The sequence below is a fragment of the Urocitellus parryii genome, chromosome 5 (genome assembly GCF_045843805.1).
Source record: "Urocitellus parryii isolate mUroPar1 chromosome 5, mUroPar1.hap1, whole genome shotgun sequence".
In the NCBI taxonomy this organism is placed as follows: Eukaryota; Metazoa; Chordata; class Mammalia; order Rodentia; family Sciuridae; genus Urocitellus; species Urocitellus parryii.
The window spans coordinates 177,019,284-177,042,578 of record NC_135535.1 but is presented as its reverse complement, the minus strand read 5'-3'; the positions used below and the strand labels follow the sequence as shown (position 1 = coordinate 177,042,578).

Sequence of the window (23,295 nt, the reverse complement as noted above, 5' to 3'; positions counted from 1 at the left end):
CTGTGAATTTTCATTTCTCATCTCTTTCAAAAAATTATCAGATAGGGGGCTGGGGATGTGGCTCAAGCGGTAGCGCGCTCGCCTGCCATGCGTGCGGCCCGGGTTCGATCCTCAGCACCACATACGAACAAAGATGTTGAGTCCGCCAAGAACTAAAAAATAAATATTAAAAATTCTCTCTCTCTCTCTCTCTCTCTCTCTACTCTCTCACTCTCTCTTTAAAAAAAAAATTATCAGACATACATCATCAAATAGTCCTCTGTTCCATTTGTTCTACTCTCTTTCTGAAACTTCCTTCTTACACACACACATTAGAACTCTAGTATCTTTGTATCTTCTATGTCTCTCATCTGATTTTTTTTCTTTCATTTTCCTGTGATGCTTTCTAGGTAATATCTTCAGATCAACAAAGAAATAATTAATGAACCTTTAACACCCATTCATAACATTTTAACTTCAATTAATGTATCTTTAATTTCTAGATATTTTGTTTTCTTCACATCTGTTTAGTCATTCTTTGTAGTTTCTGTTCCTTATTGTATTTCTTAGAAAGCTTACTTTTTATTTCTTTAAGCATATTAAATAGTGTTATTTTATACTCAAAGGTTTGTAACTCAAATATCAAGTCTTTCACCACCTTTTTCTGTTATCAATATTCTTTTTTTTTATGTCTTCACATATGTACTTTGGATAATGATGTCCACCACATTCCACCATCATTGCTAACCCCCTGCCCCCTCTCTTCCCCTACCACCCCTCTGCCCTATCTAGAGTTCGTCTATTCCTCCCATGCTCCCCCCTCCCTACCCAACTATGAGTCAGTCACCTTACATCAGAGAAAATATTCGGCATTTGGCTTTTTGGGATTGGCTAACATCACTTAGCATTGTCTTCTCCAATGCCATCCATTTACCTGCAAATGCCATGATTTTATTCTCTTCTATTGCCGAATAATATTCCATTGTCTATATATGCCAATTTTTTTTATCCATTCCTCTACTGAAGGGCATCTAGGTTGGTTCCACAATTTAGCTATTGTAAATTGTGCTGCTATAAACATTGATGTGGCTGTGTCCCTGTAGTATGCTGTTTTTAAGTCCTTAGGGTATAGACCAAAGAGAGGGATAGCTGGGTCAAATGGTGGTTCCATTCCCAGTTTCCCAAGGAATATCCATACTGCTTTCCATATTGGCTGCACCAATTTGCAGTCCCACCAACAATGTATGAGTGTACTTTTTCCCCTACATCCTCACCAACACTTACTGTTGTTTGTTTTCATAATAGCTGCCATTCTGACTGGAATGAGATGATATCTTAGTTTTGATTTGAATTTTTCTAATTGCTAGAGATGATGAACATATTTTCATGTATTTGGTTTTTTTTGTTTATTAATTAATTAATTTATTTATTTATTTATTTTTTATTGTTGGTCGTTCAAAACATTACATAGTTCTTAATACATCATATTTCACCGTTTGATTCAAGTGGGTTATGAACTCCCAATTTTACCCCGTGTACAGATTGCTGTATCACATCAGTTACCCTTCCATTGATTGACATATTGCCTTTTTCGTGTCGGATGTATTCTGCTGTCTGTCCTATTCTCTACTATCCCCCCCCTCCCCTCCCCTCCCCTCCCCTTTTCTCTCTCTACCCCTTCTACTGTAAATCATTTCTTCCATTTGTATTATCTTGTCTTACCCCTCCTTTCCTCTTATATGTCATTTTGTATAACCCTGAGGATCACCTTCCATTTCCATGCGATTTCCCTTCTCACTCCCTTTCCCTCCCACCTCTCATCCCTGTTTAATGTAAATCTTCTTCTCAAGCTCTTCGTCCCTACCCTGTCCTTGTTTACTCCCCTTATATCAAAGGAGTCATTTGGTATTTGTTTTTTAAAGATTGACTAGCTTCACTTAGCATAATCTGCTCTAATGCCATCCATTTCCCTCCAAATTCTATGATTTTGTCATTTTTTAATGCAGAGTAATACTCCATTGTGTATAAATGCCACATTTTTTTTTATCCATTCATCTATTGAAGGGCATCTAGGCTGATTCCACAATCTTGCTATCGTGAATTGTGCTGCTATGAACATCGATGTAGCAGTGTCCCTGTAGCATGCTCTTTTTAGGTCTTTTGGGAATAGACCTAGAAGGGGAATAGCTGGGTCAAATGGTGGTTCCATTCCCAGCTTTCCAAGAAATCTCCATACTGCTTTCCAAATTGGCTGCACCAATTTGCAGTCCTACCAGCAATGAACAAGAGTGCCCTTTTCCCCGCATCCTCTCCAGCACTTATTGTTGTTTGACTTCCTAATGGCTGCCAATCTTACTGGAGTGAGATGGTATCTTAGGGTAGTTTTGATTTGCATTTCTCTGACTGCTAGCGATGGTGAGCATTTTTTCATGTACTTATTGATTGATTGTATGTCCTCCTCTGAGAAGTGTCTGTTCAGGTCCTTGGCCCATTTATTGATTGGGTTATTTGTTATCTTATTGTCTAATTTTTTGAGTTCTTTGTATATTCTGGTTATTAGGGCTCTATCAGAAGTGTGTGGAGTAAAGATTTGTTCCCATGATGTAGGCTCCCTGTTTATCTCTCTTATTGTTTCTTTTGCTGAGAAAAAACTTTTTAATTTGAGTAAGTCCCATTTGTTGATTCTAATTGTTAACTCTTGCGCTATGGGTGTCCTATTGAGGAATTTGGAGCCCGATCCCACAGTATGTAGATCATAACCAACTTTTTCTTCTATCAGATGCCGTGTCTCTGATTTAACATCAAGCTCCTTGATCCATTTTGAGTTAACTTTTGTGTATGGCGAGAGATAGGGATTCAGATTCATTTTGATGCAAATGGATTTCCAGTTTTCCCAGCACCATTTGTTGAAGATGCTATCCTTCCTCCATTGCATGCTTTTAGCCCCTTTATCAAATATAAGATAGTTGTAGTTTTGAGGATTGGTTACTGTGTCCTCTATTCTGTACCATTGGTCCACCCGCCTGTTTTGGTACCAGTACCATGCTGTTTTTGTTACTATTGCTCTGTAGTATAGTTTGAAGTCTGGTATCGCTATACCGCCTGATTCACACTTCCTGCTTAGCATTGTTTTTGCTATTCTGGGTCTTTTATTATTCCATATGAATTTCATGATTCTTTTATCTATTTCTACAAGAAATGCTGTTGGAATTTTGATTGGCATTGCATTGAACTTATAGAGAACTTTTGGTAATATCGCCATTTTGATGATGTTAGTTCTGCCTATCCATGAGCAGGGTATATTTTTCCATCTTCTAAGGTCTTCTATATCTTTCTTTAGGGTTCTGTAATTTTCATTGTATAAATCTTTCACGTCTTTTGTTAGGTTGATTCCCAAGTATCTTATTTTGGGGGGGGATATTGTGAATGGAGTAGTTGTCCTCATTTCCATTTCAGAGGATTTGTCGCTGATATACAGGAATGCCTTTGATTTATGCGTGTTGATCTTATATCCTGCCACTTTGCTGAATTCATTTATTAGCTCTAATAGCTTCTTTGTAGACCCTTTTGGGTCTGCTAGGTATAGAATCATATCATCTGCAAATAGTGATAATTTAAGTTCTTCTTTTCATATTTTTATGCCTTTAATTTCTTTCGTCTGTCTAATTGCTCTGGCCAGTGTTTCGAGGACTATGTTGAACAGAAGTGGTGAGAGAGGGCATCCCTGTCTTGTACCAGATCTTAGTGGGAATGCCTTCAATTTTTCTCCATTCAGAATGATGCTGGCCTGTGGCTTATCATAGATTGCTTTTACAATGTTGAGGTATGATCCAGTTATCCCTAATTTTTCTAGAGTTTTGAACATAAAGGGATGCTGTACTTTGTCGAATGCTTTTTCTGCATCTATCGAGATGATCATATGGTTCTTATTTTTAAGTCTATTGATGTGGTGAATAACATTTACTGATTTCCGTATATTGAACCAGCCTTGCATCCCAGGGATGAATCCTACTTGATCATGGTGTATAATTTTTTTGATATGTATTTGAATCCGATTCGCCAGAATTTTATTGAGGATTTTTGCGTCAAGGTTCTTAGAGATATTGGTCTGTAGTTTTCTTTCTTTGAAGTGTCTTTGTCTGGTTTCGGAATCAGGGTGATGTTGGCCTCGTAGAATGAATTTGGAAGTTCTCCCTCTTTTTCTATTTCCTGAAATAGCTTGAAAAGTATTGGTGTTAGTTCTTCTTTAAAGGTTTTGTAAAACTCTGCTGTATACCCATCCGGTCCTCGGCTTTTCTTAGTTGGTAATCTTTTGATGGTTTCTTCTATTTCCTCTATTGTTATTGGTCTGTTTAGGTTGTCTATATCCTCCTGACTCAATCTGGGCAGATCATAAGACTTAAGGAATTTATCTATGCCTTCACTATCTTCTATTTTATTGGAGTATAAGGATTCATCTGTATTTCTGAAGTGTATGTTGTGATATTGCCTTTTTCATCCCGTATGCTAGTAATTTGGGTTCTCTCTCTTCTTCTCTTCGTTAGCATGGCTAAGGGTCTGTCAATTTTATTTATTTTTTCAAAGAACCAACTTTTAGTTTTGTCGATTTTTTCAATTGTTTCTTTTGTTTCAATTTCATTAATTTCAGCTCTGATTTTAATTATTTCTTGCCTTCTACTTCTTTTGCTGTTGTTTTGCTCTTCTTTTTCTAGGATTTTGAGATGAAGTATGAGATCATTTATTTGTTGGTTTTTTCTTTTTTTGAGGAATGAACTCCAAGCAATGAATTTTCCTCTTAGAACTGCTTTCAATGTGTCCCATAGATTCCGATATGTTGTGTCTGTGTTTTCATTTAACTCTAGGAAGTTTTTAATTTCCTCCTTGATGTCTTCTAAAACCCATTGATCAATTAGCAACTTATTGTTCATTCTCCAGGTGATGCTTGATTTTTCCTTCCTTCTTTTATCATTGATTTTCAGTTTCATTCCATTATGATCAGATAAGATGCATGGTATTATCTCTACCCCTTTGTATTGTCTAAGAGTTGCCCTGTGACATAATATATGGTCTATTTTTGAGAAGGTTCCATGTGCTGCTGAGAAAAAAGTGTAACTACTTGATGTTGGGTGGTATAGTCTATATATGTCAATTAAGTCTAGGTTATTAATTGTGTTATTGAGTTCTATAGTTTCCTTATTTAACTTTTGTTTGGAAGATCTGTCCAGTGGTGAGAGAGGTGTATGGAAGTCTCCCATGATTATTGTATGGTGGTCTATTAGACTCTTGAACTTGAGAAGAGTTTGCTTGATGAACATAGCAGCACCGTTGTTTGGGGCATATATATTTATGATTGTTATGTCTTGTTGGTGTATGGTTCCCTTGAGCAGTATGAAGTGTCCTTCTTTATCCCTTTTGATTAACTTTGGCTTGAAATCTATTTTATTAGATATGAGTATGGACACTCCTGCTTGTTTCCGCAGTCCATATGAGTGGTATGATTTTTCCCAACCTTTCACCTTCAGTCTATGAATATCTTTTCCTATCAGATGCGTCTCCTGTAGGCAGCATATTGTTGGGTCTTGTTTTGTGATCCATTCTACTAGCCTGTGTCTCTTAATTGGTGAGTTTAAGCCATTAACATTTAGGGTTATTATTGAGATATGGTTTGTTCTTCTATCCATATTTGTTTATTGATGTTACTAAACCTGATTTGTTATCCTCTTTGACTACTTTCCCCCCTTTACTGTCCTACCTCCCATTGTTGGTTTTCAATGTTATTTTCCATTTCCTCTTCCTGTAATGTTTTGCCAAGGATTTTTTGAAGAGATGGTTTTCTAGCTGCGAATTCTTTTAACTTTTGTTTATCGTGGAAGGTTTTAATTTCATCTTCTATCCTGAAGCTTAATTTCGCCGGATACACGATTCTTGGTTGGAACCCATTTTCTTTCAGTGTTTGAAATATGTTATTCCAGGATCTTCTAGCTTTCAGAGTCTGTGTTGAGAGATCAGCTGTTATCCTGATTGGTTTACCCCTAAATGTAATCTGCTTTCTTTCTCTTGCAGCTTTTAAAATTCTCTCCTTATTCTGTATGTTGGACATCTTCATTATAATGTGTCTAGGTGTGGATCTCTTATGATTTTGCACATTCGGCATCCTATAGGCTTCTAGGATTTGGGATTCTGTCTCATTCTTCAAGTCTGGGAAGTTTTCTCGTATTATTTCACTGAATAGACTATTTATTTCTTTGGTATGGAGCTCTGTGCCTTCCTGTATCCCAATGACTCTTAAATTTGGTCTTTTAATATTGTCCCATAATTCTTGGATGTTCTGCTCATGGTTTCTTAGCAGACTTGCTGAGCTGTCTATGTTCTTTTCCAGTTGAAATACTTTGTCTTCATTGTCTGATGTTCTCTCTTCTAAGTGATCTACTCTGCTGGTAGTATTCTCAATTGAGTTTTTAAGTTGGTTTATTGTTAACTGCATTTCTAGGATTTCTATTTGTTTATTTTTTATTACCTCTATCTCCCTGTGAAATTGATCTTTTACTTCCTGGATTTGTTTGTCAATGTGATCTTTCATTGTCTGATTTTGCTGTCTCATGTCTTCCTTGAGACTCCAGATCATCTGAAGCATATATATCCTGAACTCTTTATCTGACATTCCATCTGTTGCAGCTATTACCTCTTCTAAAGTTGAGTTGACCTGCACTGCTTGTGATCCTTTCTTTCCTTGTCTTTTCATACTGCTCGCGTTTCTTTCTGCTTGGTGCAACTGTTGTGTTTTTGAAATTTACCCCCTATTTATTTATATTGCTCTTGTATAGTTGGGAAGTCTCCCTTGCAGGGCGGGTAGTGGTTGTGCTCCTCCTCTAATTAGGGTGGTCTGTCTACCACGCTGATCGGTCGCAGGTCTGCCCCCCCTGCGGGCACGGATGGCGGCTCTGCTCTGCCCCCACTCCAATTGTGGTAACGTAACTACCACGCCCTGGGGTCGTTGGTCCTGATCTGGATGTGGGTGGCGGCTCTGCTGGGTCCCCACTCCAATTGGTGTGACGTGTCTACCACGCTGTCAGGCCTCTAGGCCAGTGGGTCGCAGTTCTGCACAGCCCCCACTCCCAATGGGGGTACCTGACTACCTCTCCAACGGGTCGCTGGGCCCCCTCCGGACCCGGGCGGCAACCCTGCTCCGCCCCCACTCCAACTGCCTCGGTGTTACGTGTCCACCACGCTGGCAAGCTACCTGGTCTGTTTTGCCAGTGGGCCGCAGGTCTGCCTGCCCTGCTTGCTCAGATGGCAGCTCTGCACAGCCCCTACTCCAAATGAGGTTACTTGGCTACCGCGCCGCGGGGTCGCTGGTCCTATTCTAGGCGTGGGCGGCTACTCTCTTCAGTACCAGCTGCATTTGGGGTGTCATGATACCACGCCGGCGGGTCACTTGGCCTGCTCTGGGCGCAGGTGGAAGCTCCACTCTGCCCCCAGAGCACCCAGCAGGACCCTGACTGAGAAGCAGTCACCGCTGGTTCCCTAGCCTTGGGCCAAAGCAGCTTAGGTAGCCAGAACCCCGCCTCTCCGATCCCGATACACTCTCCGCTGGGAGCTGGCTCCAGCGAGCGACCCCCACGGGTTCCCCAGCCCCACGTCAAAACTGTTCCGAGAGTCAGAACCCAGTCGCCCCAAGCTCACTGCACGCTCCACTTGGAGCTGGCCTCCACCGGCAGTCTCCGCAGTTTCCTCAGACCTGGGCCAGGTTAGCCCCGGGAACCAGAATCCAGCTGCTCAGTGCCCGGCACACGCCTTGCCAGGCAGGAGCCTCTAGGAGTATTCTCTACAAGATCCCCAGTCCCGAGCCTGAGCAAGAAATCTGTCTGCTAGATGCAGGCAAATACCAGCCTGAAATCACCTGTTCCGTAGCTGAATGAGCTGAGATCAGTAGAACATGGGGATGATTACATCATCTCTCCAAAATGGAGGCTGCTGTCCTCCTCTGTGGTCCGACCGGTGTCTGGAACCAAACTGGACCGCTTCTCTCCTCTGTCTCAAAGCTGGAACTCAGCACTAAGCGCTGCCAATGTCCTAGCGCCAAACCACTAGAGGCAGTTCACAGACTCAGGCCTGCGGGGCCCAGTCCGGCCGCCTCCGTGGCCGGCGGGATTGTGTCCCTGATCCGCGTTGCTCCTAACCGGCTGGGGTGAGGTGGGGTGGGGGGGGTGGTGGGAGTGTGGATCGTAGTGCTGAACCGCCAGAGGCAGTTCACAGACTCAGGCCTGCGGGACCCAGTCCGGCCGGCCGCCTCCGTGGCCGGCGGGATTGTGTCCCTGATCCGAGTTGCTCCTAACCGGCTGGGGTGGGGTGGGGTGGGGTGGGGTGGTGGGAGTGTGGATCGTAGCGCTGAACCGCCAGAGGCAGTTCACAGACTCAGGCCTGTGGGGTCCAGTCCGGCCACCGCCACGGCCGGCAGGATTGTGTCCCTGATCTGCGTTGCTCCAAACCGGCTGGGGTGGGGTGGGGTGGTGGGAGTGTTGTTCCTAGCGCCAAGCCGCTAGAGTCAGTTCACAGACTCAGGCCTGAGGGGCCCAGTACGTTTATATGTTCGCTGCAGTTCAGCGGCGGCCCGCAGGATTGTGTCCCTGACCCGCATTGCTAAGATTCACTCGCCTGGGACAAACTGACCCCTCACACAGACTTACTAGTTATCGGCAGGTCTCCTTTTAGTGGAATATTGTTAGAAGTTCCTCAGCAGGTCCCATGCAAGTGTATTTATGTGTCTCTCTGATTCCGTTACTGCGGAGGTATAGAAAATGCTGCCTGATCGCCGGCCGCCATGTTGGATTCCTCATGTATTTGTTGATTGCCTGTATATTCTCTTCTGAGAAGTGTCTGTTCAGGTCCTTGGCCCATTTATTGACTGGGTTATTTGGGCTTTTTTGGTGCTTAGCTTTTTGAGTTCTTTATATACCCTAGAGATTAGTGCTCTGTCTGATGTGTGAGGGGTAAATGATTCTCACTTATCTGGTAATTACTTTTGACTGTGAATTGCTAAATTTTCCTTAAAACTTTAACTCTGAATACTCTTTAATTTTGGAATGAAAGTGCAAAGATCTACATTCACTTCTGCCAGGCACTTGAAAGCAATGTCACCATGGAGCAACTTTAAACTAAACTTTCAGTTGAATTTTTTTTTTTGTCTATCCAACAAGAATGCATTTGAGCTGCAAACACATGTGACAAACTTATTATGAATCCTCAAAAGAATTTTTTCTCCCAGTTCACTCAGCAATGATAAGTAATTTTCTTTATGGTATTTGCAAGAAGGAATAGAGAAGATTTTAGATGGTTTTATCTGTAGGACATCCTAATAATGGGGCTTTAAAAGGGATATAAATACTAACATATTGGTTTGGCCCTGGGCTTAACCCTCTGAACTCCATATCCTGAAACGTATGCTTTCCACTTCAATATATACTCCTACAATAAAAACTACATTCAATTCCTGTTATGGTCTAGATGTGAGGTGTCATCCAAAAGCTCAGTGTGAGATAACACAAGGAGGCTCAGAGGTGAAATAATTGGATTATGAGAGCTTTAACTCAATCAGTGAATTAATTCCCTGATGGGGATTAACTGAGTGGTAACTGAAGGCAGGTAGGATATAGTTGGCAGAGGTAGGAATTGGGGGCATGCCTTTGGGGTACATATTTTATATCTGATGAGTGGACTCTCTCTCTGCTTCCTGATCATCATGTGAGCTGTTCCCCTCTTCCACACTCTTTCGCCATGATGTTTTGCCTCACCATGTGCCCTGAGGAATGGAGCTGGCTGTCTATGGACTGCGACCTCTGAAACTATGAACTCCCAAATAAACTTTTCCTCCAATAAAATTGTTTTTGTCAGGTCTTTAATCACAGCAGTATAAAAGCTGACTAAAACAGTCCCTCACCAAACCTATCTGAGTTTCTGCTTTCCTTTAGGTTTTCTTATTTCACTCATCTGTTTTGTAGTCAGATGTATTGAGATACAAATTACATACAATAAAATTCACTCTCTTTCATATGCAGTTTCTTATGAGCTTCCACAAACTAGTCACATTAACTATTACCACAACCAACGTATAGAAGAGTTCTACGTTCACTTAGTTTTTGGCCTGATTGTACTATTCTGTCAGGTCCTCTGTGCTTTTAAAAAGAAGTTTTAAAAAAACTTAAATGTCTATTCAACATCTTTAGGTGTGACAATTAATCAACATACACAGTTTCCCATATGATCAGGAACTAATTATTACACCCTGACATTATACATATTCATTTTTGTCTTTTACTATATTGTTCATTTTCTTCCCTAGTAGAAGGCAAACTCATGGGAGAAGGGATTTAATTTTGTTCAGTGCTGTATCCTTGGCACCTAAACCAATTACTACAAAAGGTAAATGTTCAACAGATATTTGTAGTTGAATGAATAGTGACACATGCTCTGAAGAAATTAAAGTAGGATAAAGGGATAAAAAGTACCAACAAAGCTAATAAATAATTTTAACATACTTACCATACTTGATTGGGGTTGTAATACCAGTCTTGCTTGTTTCTTTCTTTGTTTTCGGTAGTAATTTTCAAATGTTTCTTCATCACCCTAAATAATAAAGTCAGTAGAATAAGAAAAATTCAAGCTTGCATGCATGCACATACACATACATTTACTGCTAAGAGTAATTAACCCACTAAGAGTCATTTTAAACTTTCTAACTGGAAAATAAATGCTGAATGGATTTCATACTGAATGTCAAGAAAGGGTTTTTGTCATTTTAGTTCAAAGACAGCAACTTTATTTGGTACCTTAAATATCACGACGAATAAAGTGCAAACATTTGACACTTTCCCAACTTATCACTTAAGCTTTATATATTTTTGAATGCCAAGACAATCTGGAAGTTAATAAGAGAAACTAGAGATTAGCTGTCAAGCTGGTTGTGTTGGGTGACATTTGAATCCCAGAGGATCACAAATTCAAGGCCAGCCTGAGCAACTTAGTGAGCTCCTGTCTCAAAATAAAATCTAAAAAGACTGGAGATGTAACTTAGTTGTAGAGAATTTGCCTAGCATGTTCAAGGGCAAGAATGGAATTCCCTAATGCAACCAGAAAAAAAAAAAAGAAGAAGGAAGGAAGAAAGTAAAGAGATATTAACCATCAAGCCTAAACTTCTGAATATGTTATATAAGGTCCTACATGATCTGGTTTCTTCCTCAATCTCCTGTCTCATCTCTTGCCACACCTTAACTCTTAGAATATCTAATACAAAACTTCTTTTCACTGCCAGGCTTTTGTGCTGGCTATTTCTGAAATATACTTGAAATATACTATACAAGTTTTACACATCTTTTCAGGATTTGCCATTAATGATACTTCATTTAGAAAGCTTTCCTTAATTTCCACAGGCTTGTTATTTTCTGTTATACCACAACAATCTGTACTTCCCTATCACAGCATTTATACTGTGCTATAATTCCCCAATTATTAGTCTATCTCAGTGCTACCCAATGAAACTTTCTATGATGGTAGAAGTATTCTATGTTTGTACTATCTACTATGGTAGCCACTAGTGACATGTGGCAACAGAGTATTTGAAGCAGCTAATAGGACTGACACACTTCAATTTTGCTTCATTTTAACTAATTTCAACTTAAATGGCTACATTTAACTAGTGGCTACCACAGTGAACAACAGAAATCTAACTTTTCCTTTTTTTTGGGGGGGGTACTAGGGATTGAATCCAGGGGCACTTAACCACTGAGCCACATCCCCAAACCTTTTATTATATTTTATTTAGACAGGGTCTTGCTGAGTTGCTTAGGGCCTCCTAAGTTGCTAAGTCTGGCTTTGAACGTGGGATTCTTCTGTCTCAGCTTCCCAAGCCTCTGGGATTATAGGATGCGCAACCACACCCAGCTAACTTTTCCATTCTTAGTCTGTTAACAAATTGTCCATATTCATCTAGATCACCAGTATAAGCTCATCATTTAGAAGAATGCTTGGCATGTAGAAGGCACTCAAAAATATTTGTTGAATGAATAATTAAACAAATAAATGAATGACTATATATCCATCTTCTCTATCTTCTTCTCTGTTTCAAAGAAGAATTCATTCAGAGCCAGAAGAAAATGTTGGGACCATATTCCCCTACTCGTTTAAGGCTTCAGAAACCAGAAGACAAAAATAATAGGAAAAAAAACATCAAAACACAATTTTCACTGGAAAAAAATTCTGATTTTATTTTCTTTACATTTAAGTAGCTATGAAAAAACACAAGTTCTAAAAATCCTTCTAAAGCAACTTCATAATGCAGAAATTTTTTTACATAAGTATCCCCTAAAGAAGTTCTTCCCTTTTTTTACTCAAATAATTAAAAGAATTTCAAAATAGTTATGGTCCTCCTCATACAATTTTTAATTTTTTTTAGTTGTAGTTGGACGCAAAACCTTAATTTTATTTATTTGTATTTATGTGGTATTGAGGATCAAACCCATGTGCTAGGCAAGCACTCTACCATTGAGCCACAACTCCAGTCCCCTCATATAATTTTTATAGAGTAAATTTTTCACCATCAATGTAATTAAATGCAAATGATATGCTATCCAGCATATTATGAACACTAAAATTTTTTTAAAAACTGTTAAAACCTTATTTAAATATATCCAAGCCATTATTCACTTAAAAAACATACGAACATAATCTCCCTTATCATTTTGAAAGGTTACATTATGCTTTTCCTTTTTGAATTAATATTTCCTTTTTTTTTCCTTTTTGGTACCAAACTACCCTTACAGAATGTTTTCAAATTTAATGTGCTTTTTTCAAATGTTGTATTTTTAACTTATATTTTATATATATTTTATTTCTGAGATAATAAGACTTTAAGACTTTCGGTGTTAAAGAGTTTTCTTCCTTCTGGATTAAATTATTATAATTAGTAATTAACGGGTCTCAACAGCATAAATATATAATACTTTTTTGTGGAGGGAGGTACCAGGGATTGAACTCAGGGACACTCAACAACTGAGCCACATTCCCAGCCCTATTTTGTATTTTTGTTTTAGAGACAGGGTCCCACTGAGTTGCTTAGTGTTTCACTTTCGCTGAAGCTGGCTTTGAACTCTCAATCCTCCTGCCTCAGCCTCCTGAGCTGCTGGGATTACATACATTTTGATAATGAGTAAACTAAAAAGTAAATTTGTACAATATTAAGGGTATTTAGCATATTTTTTAAAAAGTCCACCCTGAAACCTTATTAGTAAAGCCTATCAGTCCTCACAGTAAAACCAATAAGTCAAATTATATTTACTATCTTTCAGGAAAAATGTGACTTTGTGTTGCAAATCAAATAAATATACCAACATATGTTTTGAATACCATTATGAAAACTATAAGAAATAAAAAGTGATCGAGATTATGGTTATTAATCCCAATGTGATTATTTTATTCATTTATGTTCCTTAAAAACAAGTCAATAAATAGGTTTCTCATTATTCTGTCTCTCATTACTTAATAATAATGCAATGTAATTTGTAAACTATGATTCTAAGTTATTTATGCAGTAAGGTGTATGATAAACAATATTACAAGCCCTCAGTAAATATGTAGACATAAACAAAATAACAAAATTTAACTTTTGGAAATAATTAAATGTAACTAAGTACAAAAATAAGGCATATACTATTAATATTGTTAGTTATGATGATGATACTTTTTCTGGATATTTAATGAAATAGAATGATATATATTGCTAAAAACTAATTGCCAGGTTTTACTCTTTAAAAATCTAAGATAGAAAATAGTAAACATGCAATTGAACTTATGATATAATTTGGTAAAGCATTTTTTTTCCTTCTCTTAAATTTTTCATTCTAATTTGTTATATATGACAGTAGAATACATTACAATTCATATTACACATATAGAGCACAATTTTTCATATCTCTGCTTGTATACAAAGTATATCCACACTATTCGTGTCTTCATACATGTACTTAGGGTAATGATGTCCATCTCCTTCCACCATCTTTTTTATACCCCTATACCTATTCTTTTCCCTTCCCACCCCTTTGCCATATCTAGAGTTTGTCTAATCCTCCCGTGCTCCCCCTCCCATCCCCACTATGAATCAGCCTCCTTATATCAGAGAAGACATTCGGCATTTGGTTTTGGGGGGATTAGCTAACTTCATTTAGCATTATCTTCTCCAACTCCGTCAATTTATTTACCTGCAAATGCCATGATTTTATTCTTTTATTGCTGAGTAATATTTCATTGTGTGTATATACTACAGGTTCTTTATCCATTCATCTAATGAAGGGCATCTAGGTTGGTTCGATAGTTTAGCTATTGTGAATTGTGCTGCTATAATCATTGATGTGGCTGTGTCCCTTTAATATGCTGTTTCTAAGTCCTTTGAGGAGTGGGATAGCTGAGTCAAATAGTAGTTCCATTCCCAGCTTTCCAAGGAATCTCCGTACTGCTTTCCATATTGGCTGAACCAATTTGCAGTCCCACCACCAACATATGAGTGTGCCTTTTTCCTCACATCCTTGCCAACACTTGTTGTTGTTGTTTGTGTTCTTAATAGCTGCCATTCTGACTGGACTGAAATGAAATCTTAGAGTAGTTTTGATTTGCACTTCTCTAATTGCTACAGATGTTGAATATTTTTCCTCATAGAAACAGAAAAAAGCAGTCATGAAATTCATCTGGAAAAATAAGAGACCCAGAATAGCTAACATAATCCTTAGCAAGAAGAGTGAAGCAGGTGGCATCACTATACCAGAACTTAAACTATACTACAGAGCAACAATAACAAAAACAGCATGGTTTTGGCACTAAATTAGACTGGTAGACCAATGGTACAGAATAGAGGTCACAGAGACTAATTCACATAATTGCAGTTATCTTACATTAGACAAAGGAGCCAAAAACATGCATTGGAGAAAAGATAGCCTCCTCAACAAATGATTATGGGAAAACTGGAAATCCATATGTAACAAAATGAAATTAAACCCCTATCTCTCACCATGCACAAAACTCAACTCAAAGTGGATCAAGGACCTAGGAATTAAATCAAAGATACTGCACCTATTAGAAGAAAAAGTAGGCCCAAATCTGCATCATGTCGGATTAGGACCCAACTGCCTAAATAGGACTCCTATAGCACAAGAATTAAAACCAAGAATCAATAAATGGGATGGATTCAAACTAAAAAGTTTCTTCTCAACAAAAGAAACAATCAGTGAGGTGAATAGAGAGCCTACATCTTGGGAGCAAATTTTTACCACTTGCACATCAGATAGAGCACTAATTTCTAGGGTATATAAAGAACTCAAAAAGCTAAACACCAAAAAAACCAAATAGCCCAATCAATAAATGGGCCAAGGAACTAAAAAGACACTTCTCAGAGATGGTAAAACATTTTTAACCATTTCACTGAATCGTAATGTACATGAATTTAAGAATGGGATTGGTCGATGTCACTTAAAACTTTCAACAACCCCAGAAAACATGCCAGTTCTGTTCTAAAAACTCAACTTCACTAATCCATATCATTTTGGCTACTGAAAGTTATTTTTCTTTACAGCAAACAACACATCCTAAAGAAGGGTATTAACATCTGCCAAAATAATTTAATGCACAAGACATAGTTTAAGCATTCAAACTTTTCTATGTTTTTCATGCTATACTCTCAGATGACTCTCTCTTAAATGTAACATAGTAAGGAATAACTATATTGTCAATAGTTAGAAATAAAAGAAATCAGGTCATTAAGAGTAAATTGGTACTGGGCACAGTGGCACAAGACTATAAATCCAACGACTCAGGAGGCTGAGATAAGAGGATCTCAAGTTCGAGATAAGCCTTGGCAACTTAGTAAGACTCTAAACAATTCAACAAAACCCTGTCTCACAATAAAAAAGAGTTGGGGATGGGCTCAGTGGTTAAATGCCCCTGGGTTCAATCCCCAATACCCCCCCAAAAAAGAGAGTAAATTAATGTTACTGGAAAGTATGTCATTATTCCCTACTATGTATGTGAACTAAGAACACCCCACCATAGGACAAAATATATTGTTTCTAATATAATTTACCCTTAACAGGAAACTGTGTAAGACAGGAAAGAAAGGCACCCTTATGTGTATATAGTTTCTTCTTTTTTCTGTGACATTCTGGAAGCTTTTTACAGATCAAGACAATGCATCGTGGTAGTCTTGAATATTAGTGAAGGACACAACTTTGACAAACAATGGAGTTGTCTATAAGATAGCCTCCAAAGAATATCTCATGGTATTCAAATTCTGTGTAGTTCCCCTCTACCATATATCACAGTTGGTCTATGTGACCAATAGGATAAAGCAAACATAATAGCATGCCACTTTGGATACTAAGTTATAAAAAATCTTATGGCTTCCATCTATCTTGATTTCTCTCTTGTATCACTCCAGCAGAAGTCAGCTGCCATGTCATGAGGACTGTAAAGGCAGCCTTGTAAAGAGCCTTCTGCCATCAATCCATTGAAGAAAAAAATCCTCCAGCCCCTTTCAAGCCTTTGGATGACTGTAGCCCTCACTGACTTCTTAACTAGAACTCATGAGAGACTTTAGGCAGAACCAGCAGGTAAGCTACACCCAGACAGTTGACCCTGTGAAGCAGTAAATAGTTATTATGTTAAACAAGTATTTTATGCAGCAAATAGATAATAAATACAACAGTATCTTAGGTAGCTTTCCTAGGAACAGAACTAAGATCGGCAATATACTAAAGAAATGCTCAAAAAGGAAACTGCTCAAAAAATGAAGAAAGCAAGAAAGAGAACAACAGGAAGCCAATCCAGGATCCCACCTTAGGTAAAGAATTGCCAAGAAATTTGGCTTCAGCTTGATTCCACAATATAAATTTAGAGTATAAGTTGTAACTCTAGAGTTGTCCTAATCGAAGCAAAGAATCTAGGTTTCTAAACTGCCATACCCTCATACAGTGACTGACTAATTTTAATCCTTGTCACATGGTATGAATCGTAGTGGTAATAGACTCCAAGGCACTTCTAGATCCTATGAAAGAGCTTCAAAGGGATTTAGGCAGAGCATCAACATTAAGAGAAGAACTATTATGCAAACAGGCTGTGTCCAAGAAAGGTCATTTTTACGAAAAAGATGAGAATTCAAACTTATTTTCGGTCACCAGACTGCGGCAGAGGAGATAACTTCATTGAAACCTGCAGCTACAGGTGTGTAATTCCCTAGCCTTTCCTCTCCACACATCGGGGAAACCTTAAGGGCCCCTCCCAGCTCTCCCATGAGCGCTATAGCCAGACCAAGGGAATCAGAAGTGGCGCGACCCGCGGCGCGGAACTCCTGGCTACCACTCCCACCAGTGCTGACAACTGAGGTCTCTTGCACCAGCTACCGGGGGCATGGCTACCGGAGGGCAAGTAAAATTCGCTGAGGATTCTCAGCCCCAAGCTCTACAAACTTAGGGTCTGAGGGATTGGCACACAGGGAGAGTGTGCCCAGTCGTTCATGAAAACAGGGCTCCCGGGAGTAGCAGACCTGGCTTGTAGCCAGTATTGTGGTGAGCGTCACCGGTGAGAGGGGCCTGGCTAGAGGAAAAGTGGGGAAGTGACTCGACACAGGAGGAGGCCCTAGGAACTCAGGATTGGAGACTCGCCCAGTCTGGGAGGAGGAACTGCTGCACAGTGATTGGTTCCAGCGTACTGACAGGAGAAGCTTGGCCTGGTGGGCACAGCTCCACCTACTGGAAGAGAAGTTAATCAAACTCTAAGACTGCACTTATTAGTTTTTTTTTCTTTTTTTTTTTGATTTGGGTTTTTTTTTTCATTTTCATTTTTCTTTCTTGTTTTTTAAATTTTTTTAAAATTTTTTAATTTTTTTCTTCTAATTTTAATTTTAATTTTTTTAATTTTTATTATTTTTAAAATTTTTTTTCTTTTTTTATTTCCTATTTTTTCTTCTTTTGTCTTTTCATTTCTTTTCAATTTTCTTATTCCTCCTTCCTTGAATTCTACTTGCTTACTCTCATTCTCTTTAGTGACTTCTTCCCTTCCCTTCTAATACCTTTCCTCCCAAGCATCAAATAAATTTATAGGAGTAAACAGTAACTCAGCAGTCAAACAGAACAAGAAGTAACATGAGCAGCATGAAAAAGCAAGGAAGAAAAGGAGTACAAACAATGCAGGACAGCCTAAATATTCAGGAGGACCTAGAGTTATCAGAAAAATGGTCATATAATGAACTCAAGGAACACCTTAGACAGATGGAATGGAACCTTAAAGAGGATATGAGACAGCAAATTCAAACAGTGAAAGAACACATTGAAAACTAATTACATAAACAGATAAAGAAGAAGTTAAGCATCTTTATCAGGAGATAGAGGTTATTAAAAAAATCAAACAATAATTCTAGAAATGAAGGAAACGATAAACCAAATTAAAAACTCAAGTGAGAGTATCACTAACAGAGTGGAGCAAGTAGAAGCCAGAACGTCAGATAATGAAGACAAAATATATCATCTTGAAAAGAGTCTAGCCAACTCAGAAAGGCTGGTAAAAAAATCACGAGAAAAACATCCAAGAGTTATGGGATAACATAAAAAAAACAAACTTACGAGTCATCAGGATAGAAGAAGGTACAGAGATTCAAACCAAGGGAATGAGTAACCTGCTGAATGAAATAATTACAGAAAACTTTCCAGAAATAAAAAAGGAAACAGATATACAAATTGTAGATGCATACAGGACACTGAGCACACAAAATCACAGTAGACCAACGCCAAGACACATTGTTATGAAGATATCCAATATACAGAACAAAGAGAAAGTATTAAAAGCTACAAGGGAAAGGAGGCAGATTACATTCAGGGGTAAACCAATAAGGTTAACAATGGATTTTTCATCACAGATGCTGAAAGCAAGAAGGTCATGGAACAATGTATTTCAAACACTGAAAGCAATGGATGCCAACCAAAAATTCTGTATCCAGCAAAATTAGGCTTCAGGTATGACAACGAAATAAAAATCTTTCATGATAAACAAAAGTTAAAAGAATATGCAGCCAGAAAACCAGCATTGCAAAGCATCTTGAGCAAAACACAACATGAGGAAGAAATGAAAAACAATAACCAAAACCATCAGTGGGAAGTGCCTCGGTAAAGACAGAGGGCGGGGGGAAAAATAATCATGGAGAAACAAACTAAATTTAAAAAAAAAAGGATAAATAATCAAACATGGCTGGAAGTACAAACCATATATCAATAGTAACTCTAAATGTTAATGGCGTAAACTCTCCAATAAAGCGACATAGGCTGGTATCATGGATTAAAAAAACAAATCCAACAATATGCTGCCTCTAGGAGACACATCTGATTGGAAAAGACATACACAGGCTGAAGGTGAAAGGATGGGAAAAAATTACCATGCACATGGTCCACGTAAGCAAGCAGGGGTGTCCATCCTCATATTGAATAAAATCGACTTCAAGACTAAGTTAATCAAAAGGGATAAGGAAGGACATTATATACTGTTAAAAGGAACCATTCACTAACAAGACATAACAATTATCAATATTTATGCACCAAATAATGGTGCTGCGATATTCATAAAACAAATTCTCCTCAAGTTCAAGAATCAAATAGACCACAACACAATAATTATGGGTGATTTCAACACACCTCTCTCACCATTGGACAGATCCTCCAAACAAAAGTTGAATAAAGAAACTATAGAACTCAATACCACAATCAATAATCTAGACTTAACTGACATATATAGAATATATCAACCATCATCAAATGGATATACTTTTTTCTCAGCAGCACATGGATCCTTCTCAAAAATAGACCATATATTATGCCATAGGGCAACCCTCAGTAAATATAAAGGGGTGGAGATAATACCATGCATTTTATCTGATCATAATGGAATGAAACTGGAAATCAATGATAAAAGAAGGAAGGAAAAATCCTACATCACATGGAAAATGAACAATATGTTACTGAATGATCAATGGGTTACAGAAGACATAAAGGAGGAAATAAAAAAATTCTTAGAGATAAAGGAAAATACAGACACAACATATCGGAATCTATGGGACACAATGAAAGCAGTTTTAAGAGGGAAATTCATCGCCTGGAGGTCATTCCTCAAAAAAAGAAAAACCAACAAATAAATGAGCTCACACTTCATCTCAAAGCCCTAGAAAAGGAAGAGCAAAACAACAGCAAATGTAGCAGAAGGCAAGAAATAATTAAAATCAGAGAGAAAACAATGAAATTGAAACAAAAGAAACTATTGAAAAAATTAACAAAACTAAAAGTTGGTTCTTCGAAAAAATAAATAAGATCAACATACCTTTAGCCATGCTAACGAAGAGGAGAGAGAACTCAAATTACTAACATACAGGATGAAAAAGGCAATATCACAACAGATGCTACAGAAATACAGAAGACAATTAGAAATTATTTTGAAAACCTATATTCCAATAAAATAGAAGACAGTGAAGACATCAATAAATTTCTTAAGTCATATGATTTGCCCAGACTGAGTCAGGAGGATACACACAATTTGAACAGACCAATATCAATGGATGAAATTGAAGAAGCAATCAAAAGACTACTAGGCAAGAAAAGCCCAGGACCGGATGGGTATAAGCGGAGTTTTACAAAACCTTTAAAGAAGAATTAATACCAATACTTTTCAAGTTATTTCAGGAAATAGAAAAAGAGGGAGCTCTTCCAAATTCATTCTATGAGGCCAACATCACCCTGATTCCGAAACCAGACAAAGATACCTCAAAGAAAGACAACTACAGACCAATATCTCTAATGAACCTAGATGCAAAAATCCTCAATAAAATTCTGGCGAATCGGATACAAAAACACATCAAAAAAATTGTGCACCATGATCAAGTAGGATTCATCCCTGGGATGCAAGGATGGTTCAATATACGGAAATCAATAAATGTTATTCACCACATCAATAGACTTAAAGATAAGAACCATATGATCATCTCGATAGACGCAGAGAAAGCATTTGACAAAGTACAGCATCCCTTTATGTTCAAAACATTAGAAAAACTAGGGATAACAAGAACTTACCTTGACATTGTAAAAGCTATCTATGCTAAGCCTCAGGCTAGCATCATTCTGAATGGAGAAAAGTTGAAGGCATTCCCTCTAAAATCTGGAACAAGACAGGGATGCCCTCTCTCACCACTTCTATTTAATTTAGTCCTTGAAATACTAGCCAGAGCAATTAGACAGACAAAAGAAATTAAAGGCATAAAAATAGGAAAAGAAGAACTTAAATTATCACTATTTGCCGAAGACATGATTCTATACCTAGAAGACCCAAAAGGGTCTACAAAGAAACTACTAGAACTAATAAATGAATTCAGCAAAGTGGCAGGATATAAAATCAACACCCATAAATCAAAGGCATTTCTGTATATCAGCGACAAAACTTTTGAAACGGAAATGAGGAAAAACACTCCATTCACAATATCCTCAAAAAAAATAAAATACTTGGGAATCAACCTAACAAAAGAGGTGAAAGATTTATACAATGAAAACTACAGAAACCTAAAGAGAGAAGTAGAATAAGATCTTAGAAGATGGAAAAATATACCCTGTTCATGGATAGGCAGAACTAACATTATCAAAATGGCGATATTACCAAAAGTTCTCTATAGGTTTAATGCAATGCCAATCAAAATCCCAACGGCATTTCTTGTAGAAATAGATAAAGCAATCATGAAATTCATATGGAATAATAAAAGACCCAGAATAGCAAAAGCAATTCTAAGCAGGAAGTGTGAATCAGGCGGTATAGCGATACCAGATTTCAAACTATATTACAGAGCAATAGTAACAAAAACAGCATGGTACTGGTACCAAAACAGGTGGGTGGACCAATGGCATAGAATAGAGGACACAGAGACTAATCCACAAAGTTACAACTATCTTATGTTTGATAAAGGGGCTAAAAGCATGCAATGGAGGAAGGATAGCATCTTCAACAAATGGTGTTGGGAAAACTGGAAATCCATATGCAACAAAATGAAACTGAATCCCTTTCTCTTGCCATGCACAAAAGTTAACTCAAAATGGATCAAGGAGCTTGATATCAAATCAGAGACTCTGCGTCTGATAGAAGAAAAAGTTGGCTCCCATCTACATATTGTGGGGTCGGGCTCCAAATTCCTTAATAGGACACCCATAGCACAAGAGTTAATAACAAGAATCAACAAATGGGACTTACTTAAACTAAAAAGTTTTTTCTCAGCAAGAGAATCAATAAGAGAGGTAAATAGGGAGCCTACATCATGGGAACAAATTTTTACTCCTCACACTTCAGATAGAGCCCTAACATCCAGAGTATACAAAGAACTCAAAAAATTAAACAATAAGATAACAAATAAGCCAATCAACAAATGGGCCAAGGACCTGAACAGACACTTCTCAGAGGAGGATATACAATCAATCAACAAGTACATGAAAAAATGCTCACCACCTCTAGCAGTCAGAGAAATGCAAATCAAAACCACCCTAAGATACCATCTCACTCCAGTAAGATTGGCAGCCACTATGAAGTCAAACAACAACACGTGCTGGCGAGGATGTGGAGAAAAGGGTACACTTGTACATTGCTGGTGGGAATGCAATTGCTGCGGCCAATTTGGAAAGCAGTATGGAGATTCCTGGGAAAGCTGAGAATGGAACCACCATTTGACCCTGCTATTGCCCTTCTTGGACTATTCCCTGAAGACCTTAAAAGAGCATACTACAGGGATACTGCCACATCGATATTCATAGCAGCACAATTCACAATAGCTAGACTGTGGAACCAACCCAGATGCCCTTCAATAGATGAATGGATTAAAAAATGTGGCATCTATACACAGCAATAAAAATGACAAAATCATAGAATTTGCAGGGAAATGGATGGCTCTAGAGCAGATTATGCTTAGTGAAACTAGCCAATCCCTAAAAAACAAATACCAAATGTCTTCTTTGACATAATGAGAGCAACTATGAATAGAGCAGGAAGAAAAGATTAACATTAAACAGAGACATGAGATGGGAGGGAAAGGGAGAGAAAAGGGAAATTGCATGGAAATGAAGGGAGACCCTCATTGCTATACAAAATTACATATAAGAGGTTGTGAGGGGAATGGGAAAATAAACAAGGAGAGAAATGAATTACAGTAGATGGGGTAGAGAGAGAAGATGTGAGGGAAGGGGAGGGGGGATAGTAGGGTATAGGAAAGGTAGC

At 38.2% G+C, this 23,295-nt stretch overlaps 1 protein-coding gene across 9 annotated transcripts in view; it reads right to left on the bottom strand.

Annotated features, from left to right (window-relative positions):
• Positions 1 to 23,295, bottom strand: part of Exoc6 (exocyst complex component 6) — a 217,487-nt gene that overhangs the window by 112,415 nt on the left and 81,777 nt on the right. For all 9 annotated transcript variants that reach the window (XM_077798734.1, XM_026397372.2, XM_026397376.2 and 6 more), the window contains one exon: positions 10,519 to 10,602. In XM_077798734.1, the coding sequence (XP_077654860.1) occupies positions 10,519 to 10,602 (84 nt within the window). The remainder of the gene's footprint in view (positions 1 to 10,518; positions 10,603 to 23,295) is intronic.